This window comes from Crocuta crocuta, unplaced genomic scaffold, assembly GCF_008692635.1.
Source record: "Crocuta crocuta isolate KB4526 unplaced genomic scaffold, BGI_CrCroc_1.0 scaffold93, whole genome shotgun sequence".
Lineage (NCBI taxonomy): Eukaryota > Metazoa > Chordata > Mammalia > Carnivora > Hyaenidae > Crocuta > Crocuta crocuta.
Window position 1 is genome coordinate 5,737,766 of NW_027529641.1, and position 27,662 is coordinate 5,765,427.

General features: G+C 44.2%; 1 protein-coding gene across 1 annotated transcript; it reads right to left on the reverse strand.

Annotated features, from left to right (window-relative positions):
• Positions 1–11,067: 11,067 nt before the first annotated feature.
• LYSMD4 (LysM domain containing 4) lies at positions 11,068–17,468 on the reverse strand. Its single transcript, XM_077762387.1, has 3 exons — positions 17,446–17,468; positions 15,671–15,960; positions 11,068–13,530 (listed from the first exon to the last, which is right to left on the reverse strand). The coding sequence occupies exons 2-3, from the start codon at positions 15,950–15,952 to the stop codon at positions 12,919–12,921; spliced, it is 894 nt and encodes a 297-aa protein (XP_077618513.1). The 5' UTR covers positions 15,953–15,960; positions 17,446–17,468; the 3' UTR covers positions 11,068–12,918.
• Positions 17,469–27,662: the final 10,194 nt, after the last annotated feature.

The following is a 27,662-nucleotide window of genomic DNA, read 5'->3' on the forward strand; positions in this document are numbered from 1 at the left end:
TAGTTATGGACAATGTGTATCTGACTGGCTTTCTCCCCATCTTGTGTCTTTTAAGTATTGCCTGGATCTATAGCTCTTTGTCTATTAAAAATTGAAATTCATTCCCTTGCCCAAGGGCTTCAGAGTGCAACTAAAAGTGAGTATGGACTACTTGGTGAAATCTTTCAGGATTCTGCACATGGACACAGTTAAAATACCACCTTTGGAGACCTCCACAGTACACCCCACTTCTGTCCCCATACAGGTATGCTCTACAGCATTCCATGATGGCAGCTTCATAGCACTTTTCACATGTAAAAAGACTGTTTTATCGTCTATTGTTTACTGACCACTGGGGAGGTAAATTCTACCAGGGCCAAGAAACTGTCCTACCCATAGCTGTATCCCCTACAGGGCCAGGCATAGAGTCAACATAGAGTCAAATGAATGAATGAATGAATGAATGAATGAATGAATGGAGTCTGTGAGTAAATTTACTTTAGTAAAAAGGGAGAGAAAAAACAGGTAACAACTGTGGGCATTTAATTTTTTTTCTACCAAAAATAATAATCAAATGTAAGATTTCTGGGTCTCTGATCAAGGACAGAAGAAACATTACAAACCTACTTAAATGGATCCTTTAAAAACTATGTAAGTAGAAGCAACCCAAGTGTCCATCAACGGATAAATGAATAAGCAAAATGTGATATATACATACAACGAAATATGATCCCACCTGAAGAAATTCTGACACATGCTATAACATGGGTGAACCATGAAAACAATATGCTAAGTGAAATAAGCCAGATACAAAAAAAGACAAACATGACTGTATGATTTCACTTATATGGACCTGACTACTACGGTAGACAAATTCACAGAGACAAAAGGTCTACCAGGGGTGGGGGAAGGGGAGAAAGAGAATTAGTCTGAAAGAATAAAGAGTCTCTATCTGGGAAGATGAACATTCTCGAAATGAATAATGGTGATGGTTGCACAAGATTGAATGTACTTAATGACACAGAATTATACACTTAATAATAGTATTTATGTATGTATATTTTACAATAAATTTTTTTAAACATGTTGGACAACCCAAAAATAAACTAAGTAGTTAGACTTGATGAAAAATGCTACAGGAGTGACATAACCAAGATAGCAACATAAGTCATTCTTGACCTCATTCCCCCTCACAGGAATAACAAATATTCATGGACAAGATACCACAGAGAGAATCCTAGAACAGGAGGATAAGACAGAAGCACTACCGAGACCAAGACAGTTTTGCATGAGAATGGTAAAATCGTAAGGGAGTCTGCAGGGCTTGAATACCTGCAAAGTCTAGAACCTGTAAAGTATAAAAGAGGAGACTGCTTTTCAGATGTGCAGATACCAATGTCAGGAATTAAGGGTCAAAAAAATGAGGTACAGGGGCGCCTGGGTAGCTCAGTCGGCAAAGCATCCGACTTTGGTCATGATCCCACCATTCATGGGTTAGAGCCCCACATTGGGCTCTGTGCTGATAGCTAGCTCAAAGTCTGGAGACTGCTTCCAATTCTGTGTCTCCCTCTCTCTCTCTGACCCTCCCCTGCTCATGCTGCCTCTCTCTCTCAGAAATAAAGAAAACATTTTAAAAAATGAGGTACAGATGACATTGCTGAAGGAAACTAATAAAGCTCCAATAACTGACTCTAAAGAAATGAAGATTTATGAACTGCCAAAGAATTCAGAATAATCCCTTTAAAACCCTAAAGAAGTTTAGTGAACTACAAGAACACAAGACCAACAAAATTATGAAAACAATGCATCAGAAATGCAAAACGAGAAGTTCAACAAGGAAATAGAAACATAAAAAAATGAAATCTGAAGGCTGAAAGACACAATGACTGAAGAATTTAATAGAAAGTTTCAAAAGAATCAATATATAGAAGATACGATATTTGAAATTCTTCAGGAAAAAAAAAGAATGAAAAAGAGTGAAGAAAGCTTACAAGACTTACGGACACAAACAATATCAGCATTATGGGAATTCCGAAAGAAGAGAAGTGGGCAGAAAGTATATTTAAAACAATAGTGGCTGGGGGGCACCTGGGTGTCTCAGTTGGTTAAGCACCCAACTCTTAATTTGGCCACATATCATGATCTCACAGTTTGTGAGACTGAGCCCCACATCAGGCTCTGTGCTGATAGTATGGAGCCTGCTTAAGATTTATATTCTCTCTCTCCCCTCCCCCACTCACATTGCCTCCTCTCTCTCAAAATAAATTAACTTAATAAACAAAACAGTAACAGCTGAAAACCCCCAAATCTGGAGAAAAAATTCATATTCAGAGCTAAAAACCAAAAGGACTCTAAATAGGTTGAACCTGAATAGGGCTACACTGCAACATATTATAATTAAAATGTCAAAAGTCAAAAGACAGAGAATTTTGAAAACAGCAACAAAAAAGAGAGAAGTTACATACAAGGGAATCCCCATAAGACAACCAGCAGATTTCTCAATAGAAACATTTCAGGCCAGGAATGATGTATTTACAATATTGAAAGAAAAAACCAACAGCCAAGAATTCTATACCTAGTGAAGTTGTCCTCCAGAAATGAAGAAGAGCTATAAAGGCTTTCCTAAACAAACAAAAGCTGAGGGAGTTCATCACCTCTAGCCTGCCTTCTAAGAAATGTTAAAGGGAGTTCTTTAGTAGAAATAAAAAGATGCAGAAAAAAGTTTTGGAGGAGGGGCAAGATAGCAGAGAAATGGGGAGCTCTGTACATTTCCCTCACCAATCTCTCAAAGAGAGAAGGCCTGAAGCCATAGGAACCCATACAGAACCGCAGGAGTTGGGGAGGAAAAGGAGACAGATGTGCTGAGAAAGCCACCTCATAGGTGCCTGAATGCGAACTGGGGAAGATAAAAACAGGCCAGGACCCGGAAACACGGAGGGCGTCCCCTTTGCTAGGAGCTGGGGCGAGTGGAGGGGAAAAGAAAGAGTGGCTGAAAGTGCTCAAAGAACTGTCCCTGGAGAAGAGAAAACCTTGGCTGGGGATGGAGAGCGATCCGGTTCCCAGCTGTGGTGCTGACTTTGAGCTGGGTGACACGGTCCCAGGCGGTGCCGGGAGGAACTGCTCCTCTGCTCTCCAGCTCCATCCGGAAGGGAAGCGGCACAGCCTGAAGCCGCTCCATCACTCTCCCGGCTTGATCACCAGCGGGGAAGCTGCAGGCTTTGAAACTCCTCAGGACTCAGCCTGCGGGTTTATATTTCAGGCAGTATCAATAAAGCACATGGACAAAGATCTGGAAGCGAGGCATGGCTTGGGACATAGAACACAGCTCACGTTGGCTATGCCCGCAGCACAGGGAGACTGGACCCAAAAGAGTGATTTGCAACACTTTGTTTGAGACTGGGGTGCTGCCATTTTTCTCCCCACAACCAGCAGGGCAAGACCTCAGGGAGCAGACCACTGGTCGCAGTGGAGGCTAAGACGTGCCAACACCAAACCACACCCATCCCTGCTAGAGAGTTGTTTGTTTGTTTGTACCGGAGCCCGGGGCAAGAACAATATGGATGCACTTCCGTGATTAATTCTAGATCAATTCTTTCTATTCAGATATATTTTCTCTTGTCTCATTCATATCCCTTCCCTCTGCTGGACTGGGCACTCTGGTCATTGGTTTGCTTAAACAGTCACATTTAATCCATTCTCTCAATGTATANAACTCTTAATTTGGCCACATATCATGATCTCACAGTTTGTGAGACTGAGCCCCACATCAGGCTCTGTGCTGATAGTATGGAGCCTGCTTAAGATTTATATTCTCTCTCTCCCCTCCCCCACTCACATTGCCTCCTCTCTCTCAAAATAAATTAACTTAATAAACAAAACAGTAACAGCTGAAAACCCCCAAATCTGGAGAAAAAATTCATATTCAGAGCTAAAAACCAAAAGGACTCTAAATAGGTTGAACCTGAATAGGGCTACACTGCAACATATTATAATTAAAATGTCAAAAGTCAAAAGACAGAGAATTTTGAAAACAGCAACAAAAAAGAGAGAAGTTACATACAAGGGAATCCCCATAAGACAACCAGCAGATTTCTCAATAGAAACATTTCAGGCCAGGAATGATGTATTTACAATATTGAAAGAAAAAACCAACAGCCAAGAATTCTATACCTAGTGAAGTTGTCCTCCAGAAATGAAGAAGAGCTATAAAGGCTTTCCTAAACAAACAAAAGCTGAGGGAGTTCATCACCTCTAGCCTGCCTTCTAAGAAATGTTAAAGGGAGTTCTTTAGTAGAAATAAAAAGATGCAGAAAAAAGTTTTGGAGGAGGGGCAAGATAGCAGAGAAATGGGGAGCTCTGTACATTTCCCTCACCAATCTCTCAAAGAGAGAAGGCCTGAAGCCATAGGAACCCATACAGAACCGCAGGAGTTGGGGAGGAAAAGGAGACAGATGTGCTGAGAAAGCCACCTCATAGGTGCCTGAATGCGAACTGGGGAAGATAAAAACAGGCCAGGACCCGGAAACACGGAGGGCGTCCCCTTTGCTAGGAGCTGGGGCGAGTGGAGGGGAAAAGAAAGAGTGGCTGAAACTGCTCAAAGAACTGTCCCTGGAGAAGAGAAAACCTTGGCTGGGGATGGAGAGCGATCCGGTTCCCAGCTGTGGTGCTGACTTTGAGCTGGGTGACACGGTCCCAGGCGGTGCCGGGAGGAACTGCTCCTCTGCTCTCCAGCTCCATCCGGAAGGGAAGCGGCACAGCCTGAAGCCGCTCCATCACTCTCCCGGCTTGATCACCAGCGGGGAAGCTGCAGGCTTTGAAACTCCTCAGGACTCAGCCTGCGGGTTTATATTTCAGGCAGTATCAATAAAGCACGTGGACAAAGATCTGGAAGCGAGGCATGGCTTGGGACATAGAACACAGCTCACGTTGGCTATGCCCGCAGCACAGGGAGACTGGACCCAAAAGAGTGATTTGCAACACTTTGTTTGAGACTGGGGTGCTGCCATTTTTCTCCCCACAACCAGCAGGGCAAGACCTCAGGGAGCAGACCACTGGTCGCAGTGGAGGCTAAGACGTGCCAACACCAAACCACACCCATCCCTGCTAGAGAGTTGTTTGTTTGTTTGTACCGGAGCCCGGGGCAAGAACAATATGGATGCACTTCCGTGATTAATTCTAGATCAATTCTTTCTATTCAGATATATTTTCTCTTGTCTCATTCATATCCCTTCCCTCTGCTGGACTGGGCACTCTGGTCATTGGTTTGCTTAAACAGTCACATTTAATCCATTCTCTCAATGTATACTTTACACCTCCAACGCTACCTCTCTCTCTGGAGTAATCAGACTATATAGTTCTTCTGAGTACCATTATCTTCGTTTCCTTCTCCTCGCCTCTTACCATATTCTCCACTTTCTCTATGAAGTAAGCCTCTTAGTCTCTCTGCCCGGTCATTGCCCAATTTCACTTTCTCCCCACCCCTGTCATTTCTCTCTCTGTATATGCTCTTCCATCAGCACTGCATACACCCTGCTCTTTATTTGTAGCTGGGAATTCTGGTTTTATGATTTTAGACTGTCCTTTGTCTTTTGGGTTTTTTAAAAAATTTTTCTTTCCTTTTTTTATTATTTGTTTTTCCTCTTTTTTTTTTCTTCCAACTTTTTTCTTTCTTTTTCTTTTTCCCTTTCGGTTTGCTTGTTTGTTGGATTTGTCTGTGCATTTGTGTGCCTTTGTCCCCTGTACGCTTGTCTGTCTGTTTTCTTTTCCCGGGCTACCTCAAGAAGACAAAGTACACATGGTGGAGAGTCCCAAATACCACAACGAATAGGGAAATAAAATAACCAAAGTCTCAACAAGAGAGACCAGGAGATACAATTCAAAGAACACTTCCTGAACGGACAGGACCTGGACAGCCAAAGAGCTTTCTTTAATACAACAGTACTCGCAGGTGCATAGTGCATAACAAGGGTTTAAAACTAACAAGAGACAGAAAGCTAACCAAAATGATGAAATGGAAGAACCCTCCTCTAAAGAAATTCCAGGAAGAAATGACAGCTAAAGAACTGCTCAAAACAGATATAAGCAACATAACTGAACAAGAATTTAGAACAGTCATAAAATTAATCACTGGGCTTGAAAAAAACATGAAAGACATCAACGAAGCTATTGCTACAAAGACTATGGAGCTTAAAAATAGTGATGAATAAAAAAAATGCTATAAATGAGGTGCATCATAAAATGGAGGCATCCAATGCACGAACTGAAGAGGCAGAGAGGAGAATAGGTGAATTAGAAGACACAATTATAGAAAAAGAGGAAGCCGGGGGGAGGAGGGGGGAGATGGACATGGAGGAGGGCACTTGCTGGGATGAGCACTGGGTGTTATATGGAAACCAACTTGACAATAAACTATTCAAGAAAATTTAAAAATTTTTTTAATTAAAAAAATAAAAAGATGCTGATTAATATCATAAAAACTTAAGAAGGTAATGTAAAACTAGCTGGTACTGATAGTCAAAATTAGATACTGTAGAATAGTAACTGTGGTACATAATTCACTTACAGTTCTAGTTAAGAAGATTTTTTTAAAGTAGTAAAAATAACCATTATTATAATATTATTAGTTACACAATATAAAAATACGTAAACTTTAACATCAATACGCTAAAATGTGAGAGAGAGTAGAAGTAAAAGTGTAGTTTAGTAGTGCTATGTAAACGGTTACCAGTTTAAAATAGGGTGTTATAATTCTAAGATATTTTATGTAAGCCTCGTGGTAACTACAGAGGGAAAACCTGTAGTTAAAACAAAAAGAACACGGTAATGAAGTCAAAATATATTGATACGAAAAACACCAAATTATAAAACAAGACAACAGGATAAGAAGCAAATAACAGTGGATCTACAAACAGCCAGAAAACAAGTCATAAAATGGCAACAGTAAGTTCTTACCTATCAATAATTACTTTAAACATAAATGGATTAAATTCTTCAGTCAAAAGGCCTAAAAAAGCTGAAAAGCTTTTAAAAAAAAGAATGAAAAATCACAAGACCCAATGATATGCTGCCTACCAGGGACTCACCTTAGCCTCAAAGACACACAGACTGTGAGTGAAGAGATGGAAAAAAGATAATTCAAGCAAACAGTAACCAAACAGAAACAACAAAACAGGATAACTGTACTTACACTAGATAAAACAGACTTTATTTTATTTTTTTTTAAATGTTTTATTTATTTCTAGGAGAGAGAGAGAGACAGGGTGAGCAGGGGAAGGTCAGAGAAAGAGGGAGACACAGACTCCGAAATAGGCTCCAGGCTCTGAGCTGGCAGTCAGCACAAAGCTCGACGCGGGGCTCGAACCCAGGAACCGCGAGACCATGACCTAAGCGAAAGTCGGACGCTTAGCCGACTAAGCCACCCAAGCGCCCCTAAAAGAGACTTTAAACTAAAAATGGTAAGAGACACAAAAGATCATTATCTAAGATAAAGGGGCCATTCCATTAAAAGATATAAAATGGTAAATATTTATGCACCTAACACTGGAGTACCTAAATATATACAGCAAAAACAGAGGATAAAAGGAGAAATAGAACAGTAACACAAGAGTTGGAGAATTTAATACCTCACTTTCAACAATGGATAGATCATCCAGAGGATCAATAAAAAAAATAGTGAATTTGAACTACACTATAGACCAAATGGACTTAACAGACATATACAGAACATTATTATCCTATAACAGCAGAATATACATTCTTGTCAAGCACTCACGGAACATTTTTTGGGACTGACCATATATTAGGCCATAAAACAAGTCTAAGAAGACTGAAATCATATCAAGTATCTTCTCTGAACCCAATGGTATAAAACTGGAACTCAATAACAAGAAGAAAACTGGAAAATCTGTGGATATATGGCAATTAAATACCACTCTCCTGAACTCATGGATCTCATGGGTCAAAGAGGGAATTAAAGCTGGGGGCGGGATGGGGGAGGGAGGGGGGGAATAAAACATTATCTTGCAATAAAATGGAAACACAACATACCAAAACTTATGGAATACAACTGCAAAAGCAGTTCTAAGGAGAAAATGCATAGCAATAAACACCTACATTAAGAAACAAAAGATCTTAAACAACCGAACTCTACATCTTAAACTAGAAAAAGAAGAACAAAGTAAATCCAAAGTTAGCAGAAAGAAGGAAACAAAAAAGATTAGAGCTGATAAAAGAAATAGAGAATAGGAAAACAATAGAAAAGATCAAAACTAAGAGCTGATTCTTTGAAAAGTAAACAAAACTGACAAACCTCTAGTTAGATTAAGGAAAAAAGAGGATCTAAGTGAACAAAACTAAAAAGAAAAAGGAGACATCATAACTGATACCACAAATATTCAAAGGATCAGGAGTACTATGAACTATACCAACAAACTAGACCACCTAGAAAAAATGGGAAAAAAATTAAAAACATATAACTTTCCAATACTGAATCAGGAAGAAACATAAAATCTGAACTGATCAATTACTAGTAAACAGATTGAAGAATCAGTAAAAATCTGCCAAGGAAGAAAAACCCAGGGCCAGATGGCTTCAGAGTGAATTTTACCAAACATTAAAAAAATTAACATTTAAAAACATTTAAAAAATCATCCTTCTCAAACTTAAAAAAAAGAAATCAAAGAGGAGACAGCATATCCAAACTTACTTTACGAGGCCAGCATTACCTGATACCTATGAATATAGGTACGAAAATTCTCAACAAAATACTACGAAACCGAATTTAGCAGCACATTATATGGATCATTCACCATGATCAAGTGGGATTTATTTCAGGTATGGAAGGTGGTTCAACATATGCAAATCAATGTGATACACATCATTAACAAAATGAAGGATAAAAATCATATGATCATGCCAATAGATGGAGAAAAAACATTTGACAAAATTCAACATCCATTCATGATAAAAACTCTTAACAATTTAGGTATAGAAGGAATGTACCTTAGCATAATAAAAGGCGTATATGATAAGCCCACAGCTAACATTATACCTAGTGATAAAAGGGTAAAAGCTTTTTCTCTAAGATCAGGAACAAAACAAGGGTTAGGGTGCCCACTCTTGCTACTCTTATTCAACATAGTACGGGAAGCTCTAGCCATAGCAATCAGGGGAAAAAAAAATTAAAAAGCATGAAATTGGAAAAAACAAGTAAAATCGTCCCTATTTGTAGATGACATGATTATATATATATGTATAAAATTCTAAAGATTCCATCAAAAGAATGGTTAGATCTAATCAGTGAATTCAGTAGTCCCAGGATACAAAATTAACATATGGTAGCATATTTATACACTAACAAGAAATTATATAAAAAGAAATAAAGAAAATTATCCCATTTACAATAACATTAAAAACAATTAAAGCATAAATTCAACCAAGGAGGTGAAAGACCCCTACACTTAGCACCACAAGACATTGATGAAAGAAACAGAAGATAAAAATAAATGGAAAGGTATCCTGTGTTCATGAATTGGAAGATTTAATATTGTTTGCATTTCCATATTATTCCAAGCCATCTATAGATTTAATACTATTCCTATTAAGACTCCAATGGCAAATTTTACAGAAGCAGGAAAAAAATCTTAAAATTATATGGAAGCATAAAAGACTGAATAGTCCAAGGAATCCTGAGAAAGAAGTACAAAGCAGGGGCATCACACTTTCTGATTTCAAGCTAGATTATAAACTGATAGTAATTAAAACAGTATAGGTAAAGGTATAAAAACAGACACAGACCAACAGAAGAACCCAGAAATAACACCCCTGTATATACATACAATCAAGTAATATTCGAGAAGGGAGCCAAGAATACTCAATGGTGAAAACACAGTCTCCTCAATAAATGGTGCTGAGAAAACTGGATATTTACATGTGAAAGAATGAAAGTAGACCCCTATCTTGTTCCACTCACAAAAATTAACTCAAAATGGATTAAAACTTGAATATAATACCAGAATCCATAAAACTATTAGAAAACATAGGTGGTAAGCTCCTTGACTATGGTCTTGCACTGATTTTCTGGATATGACATCAAAAGCACAAGCAACAGAAGCAAAAGTAAATAGGACTATATCAAACTAAAAAGCCTCTGCACAGCAAAAGAAAAAAAATCAACAAAATGAAAAGACAACCTACAGAATGAGAAAAAATATTTGCAAGCCATATCTAATAAGGAGTTAGTAGCCAAAATATGTAAAGAACTCCCACAACTTGCTAGCAAAATATATTTGAGTGTATATATATAACAATTAAAAATGGGCAAAGCACCTGAACATTTTCCTAAGTTAGTTATACAATGGCTAACAGGTACATGAAAAGGTTCTCAGTATCACTAATCATCGGGGAGACACAAATCAAAACCACAATATCACTTCAGATCTGTTAGAATAGCAATGATCAAACAGACAAGAGATCACAAATGCTGGTGCAGATGTACAGAAAAAAGAACCTTTATCATTCTCCCTTAACCCCAGGCAGACTTCGCTATTAACAGAGGCAGTTTAAAGAACTATGTTCCTGAGGAAGGACTGTGACCTGGCCTCAGCTGGGCAGTCCTGCTCGGAGCGACCCTGAGACTTTTCAGTCTCCGCAACCTTGTTGCCCCAGTGTAAAATGGGAGCACCATTTGCCTGATGATGTAGATTCCCTAAGCACCCACGATGTTGGGCCCTATTATTCAATCAAAAGGACTGAAGACTACCTATCAAATCTGTTTCTTTAAAATATTAACTCCCAACATTAAAAATGTCGTAATATGTGTAGAACACGAGCTTCATGGTATCTATCCCTTATTATATTTAATAAAGCCACTCTACAGCACGTTACACAGACCAATCAGTGAGACTGTGCCGGTTTAACCACTTCTGTTCTTCACCTGCTGGGATAACCTTGAACACAATCCCTGGGCAGGCCACACCCCCTAGACATGGGCACCTCCATCTTCTCCAGCATTGTTGTACATCTTCTCATTCTGAATCACCATCCCCCAAATTAAAAAAAAAAAAAGGAATCAATTTTCCTTCACAGAAGAAATTTTATTCCATTAAAAAAAAGTAAAGGATACAGATAATTATTCTTTGCCTGGCAAAAGCCATTTTCCCCTGGGACTCTGAGCTCTGCCTGGTGAAGTTAATGGTGACACTGTGGCCTCCAGGGGCACAGTGAGCACAGACATTTGGCTGGAAGGGCATTCACATGATCAGAACAGTTCCTAGAGCAAAGATTCACAAGATCATTTTATCTGGAAGACCATTTTGGTTTTGAAGAAAACATTTCACTTTGAAGATACTTTAAATTCACTAACTGAACCCGGGGCAAATCATTTTTCTCATAGCTGAGAGGGGAACAATTAGAAGCCCATCTCAAGTATTTTCTGCTACACGTCCTTCCTCTTACAGGATGAAATCTTCTCAATTTATCTCTAGGTCTGATGTGTCAAATGACATAAACCACGCTCAGAGCTCCGCATTTGTGCAGCGTGTCTTCCTCGTCGGTGGCAAGCTTCTCCAAGGTTAAGCCACGAGCGACAGAAGCCCATTTCTGCTCTTCTGTGGGACCGAGATGGATTCTGGCCACATAGGCTCTCAACCCTCACCCCATGCACTCCTGCTGCACCTGCAAGGCCTCAGAGGCTGACCTGTGCCTCTCTTGAGCCTCCACCTTGAGCATGACTGCTGCTGTGTAGAAGAGATGGGAAAACCTCAGGCTGATGGGTGCCTGGCCCCTCTTTTTATGGCCTTCCCAGCAAGAGTCACTGTGAGGCCCTCCATTAAGTGGTTGGTCTTTTAACATCATGAGCTGCACTATACAGAGCTATTGACCCAGAGAAGAACACGAGGCCCCTTCCTAGTGTGACGGCGCTAGCATTCCTTAGAGTCAAGGAAGCAGCAGGAAGCACACCAGTCCTCCCTACACCTCCCTTCCAGATACACATGGGGGCTGCTGCTCTCAGCAACACTGGACTGGTGACTGTTCAGCCTTAGAAGCATCACATGTTGGGACCTCGATGACAGGCACTCATCTTTCTCTCCGCACCTACTAAGTTCCAGACACTGGCCAGCAACAGTCCTTCCAAGGACGCTAACTTAGGGAATCCAGTTAGCCACTGCAGTAGGGATACGGCCCAGGTGAAACTGAGCAACAGCCCCAAGTGTTCCGGCCAAGACACGCTAGACACACCACGCAGCAGCTCACAACACAGGCCTGTGTGTCACTAAGTTACCTCTGGAAGCACAAGGAAGAGAGCTGCTGCCATTTACTCAGTATTAGAGCAATTTGGATTTAGGGGGTTTTCGATTCTAGAAGGGACACTGCCTCAAAAAGGCTAACTGGTAAGGGCAAAGATGAAATCGGGTCTAATTGTTATCTGTCAGACTCCAAAACGGGGTGATTGATACACAAAGCCACTGGACAGCACCTTTGCCAGGGAGACAAACAGCACCATTTGTCACACAGTCAGTCATCCCTTCACAGCAGGCAGGGGACACTGCAAACAGCCAAGTGACCGGAGCTGATCCCAGAGGCTCCCACACTGAAGGCCATCGCCGTTCTTGAACTTCCGAACACATCCAACTTGGGGGCCCACACAGCGCCAGTCCACTAGGAATCTTAAAGAAGCGGCACCTGCCACGTGTCAATGTTTCTCTTGCTTTAACTTCTGGATGTAGGAGGCTGAGGGTGCTGGGTTTTGGCTCCCACAGCCTGAGACTGGGCGAGCCTACTCCCCAGGGTGAGGGTTACTGAGAACACAACGGTGTTTTCTGAAACATGTCCGTGTGTCATAGGAAAGGATGTGGCACCCTCGGCCGTGGCCGACAGCAGGTGATGCACGTTAAGAGGTCAAATGCTGAAACTGGCCTGATTCTTTAGGAACAACCACAGCTAGTTCCCTGGCCGGGTGGTCTGACTGACCTGGCTGGCTGAAGAGGGGACAGTTGGCACCGGAAATGCTAATCTGGGGGCTTGCCTTGGAACTGCACTCACTGTCACCGAGCCATTGGGGACAGTAGTGGTGTTCAAGCTGCTGGGGATCTCGCCAGTAGCTTGTATTTTAAAATAGACCAAATAAAACACTGGTAAAACAATCCCGATTAGAAGCATGATAAAAACAGCATTCCACCACTGAATCCCACAGTCGGCGCCATTTGTCGGGGTCTTCGGAGGGGCTGGAGGTGGCAGCTGACTGGACGTCTCTCCATGGTAACTTTCATTTAGAAAGATTTCTGACTGCACCGCGCGCTCAATATTCTGGTCAATGCCCTTGAAGAAATCCGTCAGCGGGCTGGACAGGGCACTGGCACCTACGGCTGCCCTGTCTGGGTCTGGCAGCTCCTCGAAGGTCACTCTGGTCTCGGAGGATGGGCTCGGGAGGGGTCTGAGTTCTTTGTGGGTCTCTGTTAGGATCCCATGGTTTTTCACTGGGATCTTAATAGATTTCAAAGCGTATAAATCTTGTTCTCTGATGAAGTTGTTGACTTTCTTGATATCTGCGACCTAGGGAAGTTATGAAGACAAACATCAAGAAGTATGAAAACTCCTCAGAACTAAGATCCAAAACGTAGCTCTTTCTGAAAGAGGATCCAACCCCGCCCTGCTTAAGACCCTGATGAATATTGGAAAATTGCACCTGTACACACAATACCTTTAGGCTGAAGAAGTGTGGTTTTTGGCTTTAACTCAGCCTTAATGCATAGCTTAATCATCACATTTCCAAGCAGATTTCCAAGTTTGAATAATGGAAGATCAGTTTTGGAAAAGAGTTTTTTGTTGGTTTACAGTGTGACTGCAACAAAATGTTTTTAGGTGAAACCAGTCATGGTACTAGAAATGCAATAGCCCTTTCTACTTCTGAGTCAACAATGCCCCCATCTGGCTGACTTCCCTCCCACATCAGAACCCGGTTCAGTGGCTGATTACACCACACCAAACCTCAGCCAGCTTGACAGACACTCAGAACCGGCTTTAACTGTAATTTTGTTTTAAGAGGTTATGTCCTCATGATTCTACCATGTTTTCATGCCCAGAAGTAGCGTATGGTACATAAATTTTTTTAAATAAAAGCAACCTAGAGTTAATTCACTTGGAGGATTCATAATCCTTAGTAACACATAGGGAATCATACAAATCAAGTTGGAAAGTATGGATTGAAATCTCAGACTCCAGGAGAAAGGGACAGCACTGAGTTTCACAAAGTAACAAAGTCCATGACAAACTCCTTTCATAATCAAATCTTAAGGGACCAGTGGTGCAAAATGTAAGTCAAAGATAAACCCTCCCTCAAGCTAAAGTTTGGAACTTACTGAAACCATCAGAGATGGACTTTAAGGTTTTAACTCCTAAGTTCACTTTAACTAGAGTGTGTGTAACTACGGCCCACAAACCTTTAGACAGCGCCGTATTTAAATCAACCATCTCCATTATTTTACTTATTGAGCAAGTGTTTTTATCATCTAGTTGAACTGGGGCGGTGGACATGTTTAATTTACCATGTCCTGAAACTAAAGTGTGGTGCTTGAGACCTTTTTGTCTTTGCCCTGAATAAACTAACACTAAAATTTATTTATTTTCAACAGGAAAACTGATTACTTATTGGAGGCATTATATATATGGTCTTCACGGCTTTATTAAGCGTCACTACTCTAAGAAGTCCATGAATCCATTCAGATCTTTGTAGGGTAGGATTCATTTGCTTCCCATGTTCAATAACCATACAGGCCTACTAGACGTTCATTAGAGTCAAAAATAAATCTCCGTACAATTGAGGGACCACCATGTGTCCCTAGAAGACCAGCCTGTTTATTTCCCCTGGGAAATACCACAACATCCTATACAATGTGTTTAGCCATTTGAACCTTGTTAGATAAGTGACAAGACACTTTGAGGAAAAGATTTTTAAAATAAGTTGGTTAGACGTCCTTAGAGGAGGCCATAGAAAGTTGCAACACAGTGTTATTAGGAAAATGAAATAAAGAGTTTTCAATCTAGGAGGAAAATGCAGCAATTCTATAAATACTTTCTTACTTACTTTGCCATGTTAATCACTCTGAATGCTAAAAACATAATTAAAGAGAGAAACAGGGTTATACAGATACACAGCGTACACAGGCTAGACCATGCAGTTCTAAAAACGAGAGAACATAAAGCCTGACCAATCCAATAAGCTGCGACCAGCCAGAAAGGGTCAGAAAAACAGAAGTGGCCAAAGAGAAAAGCAAGCCTTTCAAACAAATCTTGGATAAATTCTGCGTGGCATCTTCGGTCCTGATAGGCCTTAAAATATGCTCAAGAAAAAAGAAAAAAGAATCAAAGAAAGATTTCTGAAATTGTTTGCAGGGACAGGGAGGGAGAGAAGCGCTCTGCAGAGAGAGACCTGCCCCAACACCTGGGACTCCTAACCCTCACTTTGCACGACCCCAAGGTACTTTCAGTTCAGAGCTGAAAGTAATTCCACCTGAGTCCCATCTCTGGCTAGATGGGAGAGTCCTTTACGGCTACAACAGGCTCTAGAAATCAACCCTGGGGGGCGGGGGAGGGGTGTCAGGAAGGAGCAGCAAGGGCCCCACCCTTCAGGGAGGTCCTCTGTTCCTCTAAACGCACAGGAGACGCCTTCACCCTGGGGAGGGGGGGGTCTTACTTTGCAGCCATACTGAAGAGCGAGCTTGTTGAGGCTGTCCTCCTGTGCCAGCTCCCGCTGAAGCAGCACCATGTCCCCCGCTCCTGGCTGGTGAGGGTGGGGGGCACCCTTCTTCTGGCGCTCCTTGCCCCGGGGCCGCAGAGCCGCGTGGTGGGACTCTTCCTCCGAGGAGTCCCCCGAGTCCCCACCACGATTCTCAAACATGTAAACGTGGCTGGTCGGAGTCCTACAGACAATGGCCGGGCCCTGGAAGGTCTTGGTTAACACTTCCTTCTGCCTCATTTTCTTAACTGAAAACCAAACCCCAGGGTTAATTCCACACCAGGCACATTCATTCCTCTTGCGGCTACAGGACAGGTGAGGGACTTAAGTTCGATTCCTCCTGTCCCCCGTCACTGTAAATACTCAACAGATACCGTCAGTACAAAAAGGAACGTGTTTTACGCTAGCTAGATGGAGGGGGAGAGGCAGGTAAATTCCCTAGTTGCGCACTTTTTGCACAGAAAATGAAAAGAATCCTGGGGCACCTGGGTGGCTCAGTCAGTTAGGCGGCCGACTTGGGTTCGGGTCATGATGATCTCGCGGGCCGTGAGTTCGAGCCCCGTGTCAGCCTCTGCGCTAACTGCTCACAGCCTGGAGCCTGCTTTGATTCTCTGTCTCCTCCTCTCTCTGCCCCTCCCCCGCTTGTGCTCTGTTTCTCTCAAAAATAAAAAAAAAAAAAATAAAGTAAAAGAATTCCTCTTTCCCTCTCCCTCTTATTCCTCACCCACAGCTGTGTCTCCCCCAAACCCACACAGATAAAGAAAGTTCTCTTTTGGGTGTCAGAGGAGTGAAGAAGGATCCCCGCAAGGAGACAGAAGGGCTGTTCCCACTTTCTCTGCTCTGTGGGTCTTAACTCGGAACTTTGGACAAAACAATTCTTGTTCCTTATTTTACACATTCCAAAGTATCCTCACCAAGAAGGTCAAGACTAAGGGCTCTTGCTTATGAGATCCAGGAGAATAAAATGCTCTGATTTCAAGTGCCAAAAGCTTGAATTACACAGTATGCGGGGCAAGTTGGGGAGAAAATTCTTGTCCAACTAAGAAATTCGTCCAGTTCCTCGCAGGTCCCTCTGCCTTCATGACATCCCACGTCTGGTTTTTATTTTCACCCCCTTGCCAAGTACCAAAGTCACACTACCCGCTTTCCCCTCTCCAAACTGTCCGAGTGAGGTTCCAGACACGAAAGCTCAAACACGGGGAATGACAGCCTCCGAAAAAGCCGGCGTCAGAGCCCAGGGGGGCGGCGCCTTCGGGGACAGCCGGTGCCCCCAACCCCCGCGGCCGTGTCGCCCACCCACTCCAACCCGCACCCTACACACCCGCGGGCCCGGAGGAGGGAGGCGGCGGGCGCCCGAGAGCGGGCTGGCCTCCCCGTCAGAGCTCCGGGCCTGCGAGAGGCCCTGACGGCTCCCAGGCCTCAGTTTCCCTCAGAGCCCCTTCCCTGCCAGGAGGGCGGTCCCCAAACCGGCGCTGACAAAAACAAAACGGGGCGCGGCCGGCTCCCAGGCTTAGATGGGCGGGACCCCAACATTCCACAAAGGCACGACCTCCGACCTCTGCCCTCCAACCCCAACAACCTCCAGCCAGCCCCCGACGGTGACGGTCGCCGCCCCTCCGGAGGCAGGAGGCTGGCCCACCCCCGAGCCGACCAGCCGGGCTAAGCCGCCGCGCTGCTGAGGGCCCGTGCGGCTCCCCTCCCAGGACCGCGGCCCCTCCTGCACGCCCGGGTACCTCAGTCGCCGGAATCCGCCGAGACTCGCAGCCGCCGCCGCCGCCGCCGCACCTGCTGATTGGCTGCGAAAATCAGCAGGTCTTCAGGGGGCGGGGACGGCGAGGCAGCCAATGAAATCAGCGCTGCGCGGGCTCTGGAATGAGCCGAGTTGTGCCGAGAAGTCTGTACCGGAAGCGCGGCCCGGGGGCGGGGCTCCAGCTGTCCGCCGCGACGCTGGCCCCGCCCACCAGCCTGCCACGGCGGCACCAACTCTTCCCAGCTGTAGGATTTGCCTCTGCTGTAGGCTGTAAAACCCCTTACCTCCCTCTCCCAGTCGTCTGCTGAGCCTCAGCTTTCTCACCTGTAGGAGAGGCCTGTGTGTCAATGGTGTGTAACGAGGGGGCGGATTCCCAGGAGAGCGGGTGTCCCCCGCTGAGGCCTGCCGCTGCGAAGCGGCTCATCTGGTTCTCCACATCTTGCAGCCCTTACCACCACAGGAGTTTGCCTGGCTCTGCTCACGAAGACAGAAAAGTCCACCAAAGTAAAACACCGAACCACGACAACACGGACCAAAACAACACAATTTACCCAATGTCGATGGTGGAGCACTCCTTAAGCTTAGTAGTGATGGGTGAACACTCTCATGCACTAAAGCACAAAGGTATACAACTTCAACCCCAAAAAGGAAAACAAAATTCAAAAGCAAACCGTAACCAGGGGGAAGTAATTGCAACAAACACCACAAAAGATTGACATCCTTAAGTTAATGAGAAAGTCACTAAGAGTCCAGTAGATAAATGGTTGGGGAGCATGAGCAGACAATTCACCAAAGAATACAAATAATTAACAGGGAAGAAAAATGAAACCTCAGTAGTAATCAAATTAAATTACAGAGCCAAAGGATAAAAACAATAAGATCCCTCCCTTTAACGGCTTTCCATCCTAGTTAAAATAAAAGTTAAATTCCTTATCTTGGTAGACAAAGCCCAGGATGGTGTGAAGGTTCCAGTCCATTGTCTGCCATTTGCTCATTCTTTTTAGCCACTCTCCCCTTTTCTTCTGGCTTTTAAACAACCCAGATCTCCCACCCTTAGCCCTTCACAGGAATGTCCTTCCCTCAGCTGGACTTTCAGACCCCCCAGGCCTCACATCAGTCACTTTCTCGGCAGAGCCTTCCCTGTCCACCCCATATACCTAGGCGCTCCCTCCATGCTCTCAGGACATTCTGTCTCCACATCCCACTTCTCCATTAGTTTACCTGTTTTATTGCCAGAATCCTCCTGTCCCTAATTATCTTCTATTGCTCACTACAACCTGTGTCCAATTCACAGCTGTACTCCTGGCCCAGAGGGCTTGGTCATGGCTGGGTGGATTTGGCAAGTCTAGATATCAGAATCTAAGAGTGTGATGAACAGGGAGAGGAGTCAGAGCAGAATCTGCAAAGCTGAATTAACATAGTCACTCCCTGATTAGTTATATGTGTTTCTGTCATTCAGCATGTCTAATAAAAAACAAATCCAAACCCCACTCCCAAACCCCCTTTTCCCCCTGCCCAAAACCAGGTTCAGGAGAGATTTTACTTGAAAAGATTATTGCGAGGGGAGAAAGAGATTGTTGCAGGAGGGGGAGCCCTCTGCGTATAAGGTCTGCAAGCATCTTAGGAGTTAGGCAGAAAGGGCTTTTCTTTTATAGAGAGAAGTGAACGAGGCTAGAAGGAGCCAGGTGCAAGGAAGTAGAGTAAAAGGGTGGCAGAACTGGAGAGTAGATATGAAAACATTCTACCTGAGGCCAGCCTATTTATTCTCAAGAGGGATTGTATGTCGGCTCAGGCCGAATGTGAACTAAAGCCCATTCAGGCACCTGGATGAAGGAGAAAGGCTTAATGGAATTTCAGTTAATAAGCATTTTGTTCTGATTGATCAGTGGGGACAAGAGGCTCAGCTAATCGTTTATGAGGCAAAGAAACAGATTTTGGAGGGTCCGTGTCTAGCTTTGTCACATGTAGACAAGGACGGCATCCATGAGTCTTATTTAAGTCATATGGGGAAGGAAGGGTTCTTTGCAATAAGCCATTTTCCAGGACACAAAGGGTGGGTGGGGATGGGGAGATCGTAACCTTCGCTGTTTTCCAGGAGCACAGGCGTGGGTAAAATTAAGCACAGTCCCGTTTCTGTCTGTGGATTCTACCTCCACCTCCCAAGCCCTGGAGGACAGTGGTGAGTAAAGCTGGCAGCCTGTCATGGGGATTCCACTTCTAAAGATGAGCCAAGACAAAGACATAGAAAGAGCATGACAGATGATGCTAGATCCTTGAAAAACAGAAAAACTAGGTAATATCCGTTAACAAAGATTATCCAAACTTCACAAACGCCAAAGGATGGTTGTGTGTTCTTCCAGTACCACGCTGGAGCTCGGTTAGTGAGCCCACCCAAGAATAATCTGATTCTCAAAAGCAGCAGTGCTCAAAATGTGGTCGATGCAATCCAGGAGACCCCTGAGACCTCTTCACTGGGTCTATGAGGTCAAAACTATCTTCATAGTAAGGTCAACATTATTTACCTTGTCTACTTCATTCTCTCTTGATAGACAAGTGATTTAGCTCACATATATTGAGTCCATACTGGATCCAAGGCCACATAACACTCCTGTGAGGTAGGTATTATGACAATCTCCAAATTACAGATGGAAAAGCTGAGTGTAACAGAAATTGCAAGTTGCCTACCCAATATCCATTCTAGCTTTTTCCTTCGGAAAAGAACCCCAATACTATTTGGAGCAGCAATGTGCAAGGCTGACAGTACCCTTCCCAGTCTTCTTGCAGCGGGGTGTACCCCTGTGAATAAGTTTCAGACAATGGATCGGTAAAAGGACAATGCTGAGGGGCGCCTGGGTGGCTCAGTCGGTTAACGGTCCAACTTCGGCTCAGGGCATGATCTCACGGTTCGTGGGTTCGAGCCCCGCGTCAGGCTCTGTGCTGACAATTGGCTCAGAGCCTGGAGCCTATTCCAGATTCTGTGTCTCCCTCTCTCTCTGACCCTCCCCTGCTCATGCTGTCTCTCTCTCTCTCTCAAAATAAATAAAACATTAAAAAAAAAAGGACAATGCTGAGTGGGACTTCTGACAAAGCCTTTCAAAGGCAGACATCTGAAAAAGCTCTGTATAATATGTGCGTGCGTTCTTTTTACCCTCCCTCCCGCTGCCTGGGATGACGATGAGATGGCAAGGGCACCTGCATTCATCTTGGACAAGGAGGCAACTCTGGAGGTGGAATCCATGTGCTCAGGAGGGCAAAGCAGCAAAGATGGAAAATGTATGGGAAAGAACGAAATGTCCCCGTTGTTTAAGAGGTTAAGATTTCTGTTAGCAGCCACTGATGCAATTCCTGAGTTAGATATTTGGGCACAGAGGTTATGTGTCCTAAATGTCATGGCTAGCAAGTACAAGAGGCAGAATTCAGCCCCGGGCAGTGACTACAAAAGCCCACTTTCTTATAAAGGCTCTGGGCAGAACTCCGTTTTGCCTTCTCCACTGGCCCAGCTCAGCCAGGATGCCTACTAACTTGGTGAGCAGCTCCTTCAGAAACCTGCCCTTGTTTTCTCTCCAGGCCCTGGGCTAGGCTGGCTGAGATGCAGGCCCTCAGCCCGGTGAGGTCAGAGAGGAGGTGTTGGAGCAACATGGATGGAGCATCACATCCACCAAAGACAGTCCAGTGGCTCCAGCGCTGAGAAAGCTGTGATCAATCCCCTACAAGCCGACAGGCCTACTCAGATGCCCCTCAAACTCCTGCCAAACCTAGAGTATCCTGTCCCGTGTCAGCCTGCTGTGGACCGAGGTGTGTCCCCACTAAATTCAAATGTTGAAATCCTAACCCCTTATGTGACTGTATTTGGACATAGGACCTATAAGGAGGTTAAGATTAAACAAAGTCATAAGGGTGGGGCCCCGATCCAACAGAATTAGTGTCCTTATAAAAAGAGACACCATAGAGCTTGCTCTCACTCTCCCCCCTTCCCTGCTCACGCTCAGAGGAAAGACCACGCGAGGATGCAGCGAGAACGTGGCCATATCTGAACCAGAATCCGAACCCCGAGGGAACTTGATCTTGGAATTCCGGATTCCAGAACTGTAAGAAATAAATTTCTGTGGTGCAAGCCATCCAGTCTGTGGTGTTTTGGTATGGAAGCCCGAACTAAGACACCGACCTTCTCCCTGGAAGGGCAGAAGATGGAAAGGAACAGCTGCTGAGTGGCCGACTTCTAGGTGTTTAAAAACTCCACCGGGTAGAGAGCAGAGATTTGTGCTGGCAAAGTCATTAGAATTTCTTAAGCGGCAATTTCTCATTTTATAGAGGGGAATTTAAGACCCAGAGATACAAGGGACTTGCCTGACAGTGCACAGCAGAGCTGTAGCCTTGAACCTGGTGGAAGATGAATGTGTCCCAAACTAGCTTTGCACTTACCAGCTGTGTGACCTTGATCGAGGCCTGTAAGCCTTCTGGGCCTTGGTCCCCTCCTCCATGGTCTTGTTCCCTATGCTTGGACATTTTCAGTTTATGTCTGTTGTCTTAGCACAATTATGAACACCCCTTCGCTTTTCATAGTTTGGACACACCCTCTACCTCTCTTTATGGCAGTTGTGAGGCAAAGATTCTCCACCCACACCTTGGAAGAGGCCCAGGCAGGTGTCAGAGCTCTGTGTGGAGTTACCCAAGACAGCTTTAGGAGTTCTTCGAAGAGAGGTAAGGGGAAAAAGTTTTAAAAAATATATTGCATTTAGCACAGAAAAAAAACAAAAAACAAAAAAAAGTCATTAAAAAGTTAAAAAGCATAGGGGTACCTGGGTGGCTCAGTTGTTTGGGCATCTGACTCTTGGTTTGGCTCAGGTCATGATCCCGTGGTTTGTGGGTTCAAGCCCCACATCGGGCTTTGGGCTGGTGGTGCAGAGCGTTTGGGATTCTCTTTGTCTTCCTTTCTCTGTTCCTCCCCTGCTTGTGTTCTCTCTCTCTCTGTGTCTCAAAATAAATAAACTTTAAAAAAAAGTTAAAATATTTAAAACTCATATAATAAATTTAATAAATTTGGGTATAAATATTTGCAATCTTTGATATATTAATGTCCTTAATATATAAAAGGCATTCAGATCTCAATATGGAAAGAAAAAACCATCCATAGAAAAACTGCCAAATGATGCAAACAATCCACTAAAGAAACGCATATAGAGAAAAGGTGCTGGAGTGCCTGGGTGGCTCAGTTGATTAAGCGTCTGACTCTTGATTTCAGCTCAGGTGATGATCTTGTGGTTTGTGAGATGGAGCCTGGTGCCGGGCAGCGAGGGTCCCGTTTGGGATTCTCTCTTTCCCTCTCCTTCTGCCCCTCCCCTGCTCACGCTCTCTTTCTCTCTCAAAATAAAATAAAAAAAGTTAAAACAAAAAAAGAAAAAATGTGTTAATTTGACAAATGGTCAAAGAATGGAAATTCACACAGCTGCAAGAAGCTGGAAAGAGTCAAATCTGAATGCTTGTGGTCGCATCGGTGGGAAAGAGTCCTCTCAGGATCTGTTGATGGGAGTTTCAATTGGGACGTCGGTACATTATGTAGTGAGAACTTTTACATTGTGCATATTCTTTGATCTTGTCTCCCGCGTTTAGGAGTTTGCCAAAGAAATAAGTAGGACATGTAAAAAGACCTGTTACGAGGCTGTTCTCAATGGTGAGAGATGAAAAACAAAAACAAAAACAACAAATGGGGATTAGGCTGAATTCATGTAGCTCATTTATGAAATAAAATCAAGCACACTTGTTTAAATTAATCTTGTAGAAGTAACAGTTATTCATATGGAAGGATGTTTATGAATAACAAGGACTTTTTAAAAAATCTCTAGAAAACAAGGGCTGCTGGGTGGCTCAGTCCGTTGAATGTCCCAACTCTTGGTTTCAGCTCAGGTCACCATCTCACCATTCATGAGTTTGAGCCCCGCATCAGACTCTGTGTTGACAGTGCAGAGCCTGCTTTGGATTCTGTCTCCCCCCCAACACACACCACCCAAAACAAACATTAAAAAAAATAAAAATCTCTAGAAAAAGAGAAAAGGGCATACATTGCCCTACACACATCTGAAGGTTATAAAGCGAATGCTCACAGTGGTTATTCCTGGGTGACGTAATAATTGCCTTATGCATGCTTGCATTTTTGTCATTCATTTTTAATGTTTCTTTAATTATTTTTGAGAGCGAGAACACACACAAGCAGGGGAGGAACACAGAGAGAGAGAGGGAGACACGGAATCTGAAGCAGGCTCCAAGCTCTGAGCGATCAGCACGGAGCCCATCATGGGGCTCAAAGCCACAAACTGTGAGATCATGACCTGAGCCCAAATCAGATGTTTAACAGACTGAATCACCCAGGCTCCCCAAGTTCTTGTGTTTTTAAACTTGTCTCTGCCACACATGTTTACTCCCGTTACGAGGAGGTGGGGCACCAAACAGTGGTTAAACCTGCAGGTTCATGCTGAAGTCAGACATCAAGCTTTATTGCTGCCAAATGCTCTACCCTTGAACTAGACCCCCTCAGACGTCCAGTTCTGAAGCCTGAACCAGCCCTTAGGACTAATAGGAAAATTCTGTGACCTCTGTAAGCCCCAGTTTTCTTGTCTGTAAAATGAGATCCCAGATAGATCCTGCTACTCACCAGGTGCTTGGCATACAATGAACATTCTGGGAACGTGAGATATCATTATTATGACGGGGGAAACCATAAAGGTATAAAAAGTCCAATTTTCTTTAAATGATACATTCTCACCCTAACTTAGGGAGCTGGAGGTGGTTTGTAAGGATCAGATCTGTTCTGATTTAGGAACAGGTTTCTCAGGTGAGTTTTAAACGTGTTTCTCAGCAGCTTTATTTGTGTCAGATTCAATTTTCAGCTGGGCTAAAGGATGAGGAGGTGACCAAGAACAGGGGCCTCATAGGCGGGACAAGCTGTCCTAGGCAATGCCGGGGGCCCTGCGCTTTGCACCTGGTGACCACCTGACCTGAGCACCCTGGTCATCCCAGCCTGACTTCCCCCTTCCCTCCCAGCTGGAGCCTGGGTCTGCTTTGTCACTACCACCTTGGTGGGAACTCAGGGTTCAGTTTTGGTTTCCCTAAAGGGCCACACCCACAAGCCATAGGTATATAGGGCAAAGTGTTTACAGATTTCATAGACCTATCTTACCTTCATTTTGTCCCTCTCAGTAGCAATACCTGAGCCACCCCTCACCCCTTGCAATTTTCCAATCCCCTGCTTCCACCCTCACCAACCTTTAAACTCAGCTCTGGCTTTCCTGGGCATACCTGGGAATTATACCCCGGCTCAGAGAGCCTGATGCAACAGCTCCATGGTCTCCAGCTCTTCCTAGCCCCCCTAGAATCATGCAGGGGACAGATATTTTATAATTTTTATAAGAATTACATGCTGGGGCACCTGGATGGCTCAGTTGCTTAAGCGTCTGACTCTTGATTACAGCTCAGGTCATGATCTCCCGGTTCGTGGGATCAAGCTCAACGTCGGGCTCTAGGCGATGACAATGTGGAGACTGCCTGGGATTCTCTTTCTGTCTCTCTCTGCCCCTCCCCTGCTTGGGTGTGCTCTCGCTCTCTCTCAAAATAAATAAACATGTTTTTTCAAAAACTGTTTAAAAAAAAGAATTACATGCTAAAGTAATACTATTTTAGATACATTAGGTTACAGAAAATATTACTAGAATCAATTTCACCTTTTTTTGACTATTTTTAAACTTTTTTAATGTTTATTTTTGTGAGAGACAGAGTGCAAGTGGGGGAAAGGCAAAGAGAGAGGGAGACACTGAATCTGAAGCAGGCTCCAGGATCTGAGCTGTCAGCACAGAGCCTGACGTGGGACTCAAACTCACGAACCACGAGATCATGACCTGACCTGAAGTTGGATGCTTAACTGACTGAGCCACCCAAGCGCCCCTCTTTTGGCTACTTGTTAATGTGGCTACCAGAAATTTTTGAATTGCATTGGGTTCACATTATGTTCCCACTGCCTGTGGTGCCTGAAATCCGCTGTTCAGAGCCTGCCTTGATCTGAAGGCCACCTTGTTCCTTCTCCAAAGGGTACCACCGGTTAACAGCAAATATCCTGAACATTTGATCAGGTCCTAGCTCTGCCAAAAGGTTGACAGCTGGGGAGAGGATGTAGAGAGGCAGGGATAGTGCCAAAGAGACTTTTTTTTTTTTTTTTTTCTTCCCCCCCCTCTGCCTTCCCAGACATTCCAGCCAGGCCCCTTGGACCTGAAGTCAGCCCACAGGTGGTGTGAGTCTACTGAGTAGGTGAGAAGTCTCTCAGCTGAACACTCAGGGGCACTGCTTCAGGGGAAGATCTAGGTGGGGTGGGGGGAGCTGCATCTGGCGATATTTCCGAGAGCAGAGGGTGCTCTGAAATACCGCATATTTGCGCATCCAAACCTGAGGCGCCAGGAGCCTCAGTTGGAAGCAGTACCCAGAGTCAGGGTCTGAGGAAGGAGGGAAACTGGAGACCATAGCCAGCAGAGGGAGGTGAAGGAGGGGCCCTGGGCTCCTCAGCCAAGTATCCTTCAGAGAAAGATTTGTCGTCAGGGTTTGCTGGCTGGAAGGATGTTTTGGTTGAAGTTCTGTGTCATTGCGGATCAAGGTACAGATCTGTGAAACTGCGGGCACCTCTGGAAATGCCGCTTATGAGGACCTCCAAACCAGAGAAGATTTGATTACATACATGAGCATGTGTGGGTCCCTCAGAGGGACTGTTCTAGACTTAAAACAGACTTCAACCTGATGCGTCCTATAAGCACATAGTAGGTGTTCAATACCAGGTTGTAAACATCTTGTTAACATCTTTATGCTTAGAACCCAGAAGGGGCTCAACAAAACATGTAGTTAACTGATTTGAATACGTACTCAAGGAAAGCTCCTGAAGCACAAAGCTACAGTTGACTGAGGCTTCTGCTATGTCTCTAACCATTTCAGCATTATTTCCTGCCTCAAACCCTTTCAGGAAAAAGTATTAGTCAGGATTTAACCAAGAAACTACCCAGAGTATCCACACTGGAGGGAGCTGCATGCTGAGATTGGTGTCATAGGTGATGGATAAAGCAAATGGAGGGCATTTGGATAACCCAGAGGTTAGACACCACCCCTCTAGGCTGGGGGCAGAGGACGGGGTGCTGTCATGGGCGTCCAGGGAACCACAAGGAGCCTGTTCAATGGGAGCTGAAAGCTTAGATGAGACAGAATTGCTGTGGGGCTACCTTGTGAGGCAGGAAGGAAGGGAGGGGGCAGGCTCAGACCTCTTATTTCCCCCGCTGCTGCCATACAAAGCAAAATGAGAGTGGGCAAGGAATGGCTTGGAGTATTCTGGCCCAGAGCCACTATGACCTTCAATCATCCTAACCTTTGAAAGGGCACTATTCTTGGAGGAATTGAACAGCCTGTTACAGGCTGAATTGTGTCTCCTATTAAATTCATGTGTTGAAGAGCAAACCCTAGTGCCCCAGAATGTGACCTTATTTGGAGATAAGGTCTTTAAAAAGGTGATTCATTGAAAGGACACCATGAGGGTGGGTCCTAATCCAATCTGACTTGTGTCCTTATAAGAAGAGGAAATTTGGACACACAGAGAGGGATGTGTACACAGAGGAAAGACCATGTGAGGACACAGAAAAAAAAATTTCAGCCATCTAAAAACCAAAGAGAGAAGCCTCAGAAGAAACCAGCATTGCTGATCTTGGACTTCCGGCTTCCAGAATTGTGCGGAGATAAATCTGTTGTTGAAGTCACGCTGTGTGTGATGTTTGTCATGGCAGCCTGAGCTGACTAAAAGTGCCCAAGATTCCATGTTGCCAGAAGAGGCAGAATTCAGCACAAATCCATCCCCAGAGCTCAGGGAACCCACTTTTTAAACTGAGAGCAGTACAAAGATGCCACCCAGATGTCCAAAGGAGCCCCTCCTGCCTCCTCCCAATTCATCCCTGCTGGGAGGAAAGACAGACTGGTGTGTGTGTGTGTGTGTGTGTGTGTGTGTGTGTGAATGTGTGTGCATGCTACTGGTATCTATGGAGGTTGCTAAACATCTTACATTGCACAGAAATGCTCCCTTCCCAACAACAACAACAACAAAAAAATATCCAGCTCACAATGTTAATAGTGCCAGGTCCAAAGACATGTGCTACAGTAAAATTCCACATCTGTAAGCCCATCATG

Bases quoted from the DNA above. Each gene is read 5' to 3' on its own strand.
- LYSMD4 (XM_077762387.1), bottom strand. From the start codon at position 15,952: ATGAGGCAGAAGGAAGTGTTAACCAAGACCTTCCAGGGCCCGGCCATT. The intron at 13,531-15,670 runs GTAAGACCCCCC...TAACTTCCCTAG, and splicing joins CTCTTCAGTATGGCTGCAAA to GTCGCAGATATCAAGAAAGT.